This window comes from Platalea leucorodia, assembly GCF_965183815.1.
Source record: "Platalea leucorodia genome assembly, chromosome: 8".
Lineage (NCBI taxonomy): Eukaryota > Metazoa > Chordata > Aves > Pelecaniformes > Threskiornithidae > Platalea > Platalea leucorodia.
The window spans coordinates 9749311-9755269 of record NC_138830.1 but is presented as its reverse complement, the minus strand read 5'-3'; the positions used below and the strand labels follow the sequence as shown (position 1 = coordinate 9755269).

Here is a 5959-nt window from a genome sequence, read left to right as displayed (position 1 = left end):
ATTTAAGCCGTTGCTTCAAAGTTGTAGTCTGTCTAACTTGCCCCAAAAGAGATGCCAGGCTGGCAACTCCATCTGCATCCACTTGCATATTCCTACAGGGGTACAATATGCAGCTGATTTCCCAATTAAGCTTTGCCAACAAAGTAGTTTTACAATTTAGACAGACTCAAAAGTTTGAAAAATGAATACATATTCATGAAGTACTAATAATCCTCCGTCTAGAACACAGCTTTTAGCTGAGAGCAGATATGACTAGCTCATGTATCACTCACCACACATCCTAACTAAAATGTGAACAAGGAAGAAATGGCTGAAACCAGCAGATTGTGTTTTGCTAAGACAATAAATAATAATCGTATTCTGACTCAAGCGCCAAATGTATAGCGCTTAATTAGAGGTCAGTAGAGCATATTTCTGCTCAGCTGTTCCATTTACAGCAATTAACATGTTCGTGTAGCTTAAACTGGGTTGCAGAGCAGATTTCAAAGGGTTGAGTGAAAGCAAAATCAGGAGAGTGTTGTTCAGCCGTTCGCAGCAGCTCAGGAGGAGCACACCGGGCGCCCCGCTGCCCGCGCCCCGCTGCCCGCGCCCCGCCACGCACCGCTGCTGGCAGGAGGGGGCTCAGCCCCGGCGCGGCGTCCCCCTGCTCCATCGCTGCGGAGGGCCGGGGGGGACCCTGCCCTCCTCCGCCCGGAGGGGCCGCCCCGCCTGCCGCTGCTGTGCCGCCACGGTGCCCGCAGGAGCCCCTGGAGCGGGGGTCAGCGGCGGGGGCGGGCGGGCGGCCGTGCCTGCTGGCGCTGGCCTGGCCGGCGGCGCCGCTCCCGCCGGGCCGCGCGGGGCAACCGGGTGCTCCGCCACCGCCTCCACCGCCCGCAGCTCCGCTGGCGCCTGTGCCCCGCCGAGCCCCACGCCTCGGGTGGGCCGGGCGGCGGCCCGAGGGCGGCAGGTGTCGCCCGGAGCACCGGGGGGGGGGGGGGTCACAGGCCGCTGCCCCGGGCGAGGCGGCACCGGCACCCGCCCCGCCCCGACCCCCGAAGCACCCCAGCCCCCGGCCCGGCCCCGCAGCCCCGGCGCGGCCCGGCCGCCATGTGGCGCGGGCGGGGAGCGGCGAGCACCGCCCGCCTGCGAGGGCGGTGCGGGGGGCGGGCGGCGCGCCCCTGGGCCGAGTCGGCGCCTCGTCCCGCCCGCCCGCCCGCAGTCCGCCCGGGGCCGGCGCGCTGCCTCCCGCAGCAGAGGGGCTGCGGCCGCTCTCCCCGCGGCGGCGGCGGCGCCGCCATGGAGGGGCGCCCCGCGCCCGAGGCGCCGTAGAGCCGCTGCCCCCGACTGCCCTGCCCTGCCCGGCGATGGGAGCCGGCTCGGCCGGGGCAGCTGCGGGCGGGACGCCGCCCCCCGCCGGGCGGGCGCTGCCGGCGGCGCGGAGAGGCGAGCGCGGGCTGCGAAGGGCGCCGCGGGAGGCAGGTGGGGGCGGCCCCGGCGCTCCTCGGAGCCGGGCTGGGGCGCGGCGGCTGGGGGCGAGGCGGGGAGCAGGGCCGGGCAGGCGGAGGTGACTTCGGGGAGCCGGCGGGCTGAGGTGACCGGGGGTAGCCGGGCGGGCTGAGGGGAGCGGGGCCGGGCAGGCGGAGGTGACCGGGGGGAGCCGGGCGGGCTGAGGGGAGCGGGCGGAAGCCAGGGGAGCGGCGGCGGCGGCGGCGGGCGGCGGGGCTGTGGGACGGGGCCGGCAGCCGCGGAGGCGGCCGGGGCGGCGGTCGGCTGAGGAGCGCGGGCGGAGCGGCCGCCCCCGGTGCCCCCCGGCCGGCCCCGCTCCCGCTGCCCCTTCGCGGCGCTCGCCCTTTCCCTTTCCCCGCTCCCCGGCGGCGCGTCCCGCGGCCGGGCCGGGCCAGCCCAGCCCGCTGCCGCTCTCGCCCCCGCCCCGCCTGCCCTGCCCCGGGGCCGGGGCCGGGGCGAGGGGCCCGGCGGCGGCAGGCAGCGACCCGCCGAGGTGTCCCCGGCTCCCGCCGTGCGGCGGGTCTGGGTGCTGCGGGGGGACGGTCCGACCTGCGCGGGTGGGCGACGCTCAGCCGAGCACACCGGCTTGGAAGCCCTCTGAAGAAAAGCAGGGCAGGTTTTACCTTCCAGTTAGGTTTTCTTTGCTCTTTTCTTTTTTTTAGATGCGTTGCTGTTCCTGTAGAGACTTCGTTGCTTCGCCTCAGACCTACGGGACTCTCATGAAAGGATCATGACCGAAGTCCTCTTCTCTGCTGCTTTGAATGGAACTGAACCCAACCTGTTATCCAGCAGCAGCTGGTCTGCGGGAAACGCCACCACCAAGTGTTCCCTGACCAAAACTGGCTTCCAGTTCTATTACCTGCCCACCGTCTACATTCTGGTCTTCATCACTGGGTTTTTGGGAAACAGCGTGGCCATCTGGATGTTTGTCTTCCACATGAGGCCTTGGAGCGGCATCTCGGTTTACATGTTCAACTTGGCGCTAGCCGATTTCTTGTATGTCTTGACTCTGCCGGCCCTCATCTTTTACTACTTCAATAAAACAGACTGGATCTTTGGAGATATCATGTGCAAGCTGCAGAGGTTCATCTTCCACGTGAACCTGTACGGCAGTATTTTGTTTCTAACTTGCATAAGTGTGCACAGGTACACGGGAGTGGTGCACCCCTTGAAGTCGCTGGGCAGGCTGAAGAAGAAGAACGCGGTGTACATCAGCACCTTGGTCTGGGTCATTGTGGTGGCCGTGATTTCTCCAATACTCTTCTACTCGGGAACGGGGATAAGGAGAAATAAAACCACGACGTGCTACGACACGACAGCTGATGATTACCTGAGAAGTTACTTCGTTTACAGCATGTGCACCACCGTGTTTATGTTCTGCATCCCATTCATACTGATTCTTGGTTGCTATGGGCTAATTGTGAAAGCTTTGATTTACAAAGATTTGGACAATTCTCCTCTCAGGAGAAAGTCTATTTACCTGGTTATTATTGTGTTGACGGTCTTTGCTGTGTCTTATCTTCCTTTCCATGTGATGAAGACCTTAAATTTAAGAGCCAGGGTGGATTTTCAGACTCCACAAATGTGTGCCTTCAACGATAAGGTTTATGCCACTTACCAAGTGACGAGGGGTCTGGCCAGCCTCAACAGCTGCGTCGACCCTATCCTTTACTTTCTGGCAGGTGATACCTTTCGAAGGCGGCTTTCCAGGGCGACCAGGAAATCGTCCAGAAGAAGTGAACACAATGTGCAGTCCAAAAGCGAGGAAATGACTCTCAATATTTTATCTGAGTATAAACAGAACGGAGATACGAGTTTGTGAACGAATGCAAAAGATTTGGGAACAGTTTGAAAAAATCCTCTACTTTGAGACAGTAGGACACTGTAGTGCTACAAGTGTGTGAGGAAAATCTACCAGTCTCTCAAATTCGTTTTAGGTAAAGCCTCATTTTCCGATCTTAGAAAAAGCTTAACAAAGTCAGCGGAAGAATTTTAATGGAAAATAACGTGTCAAAATTCAGCTTTCCTTCTCCTTACAATATTCTCATTTCTTTCTGACTTGTGTCAGGTAAAATAAAATGAAGTAAATCCCCTAAAGGAAGAAAGCAATCCAAGTGCTTCTGTTTTAACGACTTAGTCTCCCACATTCAAAAATGTTCTCAATCAGCCTCTCTTTAAAAATAGGAAATAAAAATAAGAGAAAGCAGTATCTTCTCTTCTGAGGCTCAGTCCACATACCTAGCCTTTTGCTCACTTGCCGTTGTAAACAAGTATTTAAATCAAAGTCATGATGCAGTTATCTCACCTTTACAGTTTTATTATTTCTTCATCTACTTCTAGTGTTGATAATTATTTGCTAGTTCAGTAGAATTTATGATTCAGTCTTCTTTGAGTGCCGGTGTTTTACAAAAGGTAGGCTTACCGATGTGTGCATGATTATGCTTTCAGATTACGATGGTTGTTCATGAAAAATCTGGACCCCGCTAAAGGCAAATTGGCTTCCAGGTGAACTGACACCTCAGCCACTGGCAGATAAGCAGCTCTCTCTAGGAGCTGGTGCAAGCGGGCGCCTGCTTTGCACGTGCACGTAGCAGCGCGTTCCGCGAACAGATGTCGGCGTGCAAACGCGTGCAGAGGTGCTTTGGTTCTGAGCAGCCGATGGGCCGATCCTGCCTTCTGTGCTGAGGGAAACCGGCGCCTTGTCAGCCGGAGGAACCGCGGGACGGGGCTGAGCACGGACTGGGCTCGCCTGGGGAGCGCCTGCGCGAGCTCTGCGGAGCCGGGGGCCGGTCGCCCTTCCCGAAGGCCGACCAACATCTCGCTGCAGCGCGAACACTTGACTGCCGGTGTTGGGAGCCTTGCTGGAGTTCTTTACGGGTAGAACATGAGAAATGCGTGCGCTGAAAATAACTGTACCTTTCAGACAAGTAAAACTACAGTTGCTCGAGTTACTTGTGTTTTCATTTGGTACGAGAATATTTCTGTTCCTGGCAATCTTTAGGGGTAACGTAAGAGTTGTTTCCCAAGAAAAGAATTATTAAAATAGATAATATAAATGGCTTATATATTATATATATATTAAAAAAATGGGGGGGGAATTAATTTTTTTGTACTGTGACAAATAAATTACTGTATTAACAAGATGTTGCAATATACTACAGACTAAATCCGGCCCTTTGTTATATATAATCTCCAAATGTGGAATAGGTCATCCAAAATTAGCCAAACTGCAATATTGTGTAACACAAGAGCTAGTAGTGATCAGAGCACAGACGAAATCTTACATGGGCAGTCTTATTAATTTCTCATATCTTTAAGAAATGTATTTGAAAATATTGTGTGCTAAAAATGGTGTGAAAGCATGCTCTAAATTATAAACTTAGTGTACAAAATTAAGTTCTGTGTAATCCTAGGGGTGATTTTAACAGATCTTCATTCCTCCAGTCTTCATAGTAAGAGTAAAATATTTATATTTTACTTACTAATTTCCAGTGATTGGTAAGAAACAAGAATAGCGCTAGTTATTTTTTGACAACATTGTAAAGCAGCTTCTGTTCACACGTACAGCTTCTTCATCTGCAAAATCCCTATTTATTGAACTTATTTATTAGAAAGCTAAATGTAAAGTATGTGAAGTGTGGTTCTCCATATTCATACTCAGAATTGGGCATTAATGGAAAATTTAACAGCATGTTTCAGTCACTGTAATACTGTGTCTTCTAACAGAACATCTTTATAATAAACTCAATTCCACCCTGACTATTCACTGTTGATATGTAACCTAGTGATAAATTGAACTACTGATTTATAGCCTAAGGATAAATTAAACTGCTGCTTAGGAAGCATAGCTTCTTAGAGCAATGTTAAGATCTCATTTAGCCCTATAAGATGAAAAATGTAGAGGTAGTGAAAAAATCCCAGCCAAGGGTCAATTGCTAATTAATCCCTACTGACAAAAGACTGTGGAACAGCACAGCCTATTTATATCACCAGAGAATGAGCCTGATTCACAATAAATGACTTCTCCTATTATGTGATTATTTGAGACTTCATTCAACTGAGGCACGTCTTGTTTGGAATGGCAGATGAATTAAACGGAGAGAGAGCATAAAACCAGGATAGTCTCTGAATCTGCTTCTCCACATTTAAAATAATATTCATTTCCCAGCAGTTCGTGGTCTATTTCTCTCTTTCAGTTAGGAAATAAAATGTTCCGCTAATCTATGTCTGAAAAAAAGATCCTAAACAGACACAGCAGAACGTAAAACCATACACCCAGGTTGGTCCTTATGTAGTTACTTACAGTCTTTTTGCAAGATGTCTCTTTAATATGGCCAAGTTGGCTGACTGTTAGAGTGTGTATGAAATCCAAATGCATCAAAACTCTATGGGCCCAGCTATAGCAGGCTGGGCACGCTGCAGGAGAGACCCATGGTCCGGATAGAGACCCTGCCAGGGAGATCCAGCTTCTGGA

General features: G+C 52.9%; 1 protein-coding gene across 3 annotated transcripts; it reads left to right on the top strand.

Annotated features, from left to right (window-relative positions):
* Positions 1 to 1346: 1346 nt before the first annotated feature.
* P2RY1 (purinergic receptor P2Y1) lies at positions 1347 to 5244 on the top strand. Of its 3 annotated transcripts, XR_014228990.1 has the most exons (3): positions 1347 to 1458; positions 2148 to 3422; positions 3934 to 5244. XR_014228990.1 is itself a non-coding variant. In XM_082319757.1 (2 exons), the coding sequence occupies exon 2, from the start codon at positions 2216 to 2218 to the stop codon at positions 3305 to 3307; it is 1092 nt and encodes a 363-aa protein (XP_082175883.1). In that variant the 5' UTR covers positions 1347 to 1458; positions 2148 to 2215; the 3' UTR covers positions 3308 to 5244. The 3 variants fall into 3 exon arrangements, 2 of the variants coding, with proteins under 2 accessions (XP_082175883.1, XP_082175884.1); XM_082319757.1 differs by having other exon boundaries at positions 2148 to 5244; XM_082319758.1 differs by lacking the exon at positions 1347 to 1458 and adding an exon at positions 1513 to 1570 and having other exon boundaries at positions 2148 to 5244.
* Positions 5245 to 5959: the final 715 nt, after the last annotated feature.

Excerpts from the sequence above, each read along its gene's own strand:
- P2RY1 (XM_082319757.1), top strand. The coding sequence starts at position 2,216 with ATGACCGAAGTCCTCTTCTCTGCTGCTTTGAATGGAACTGAACCCAAC.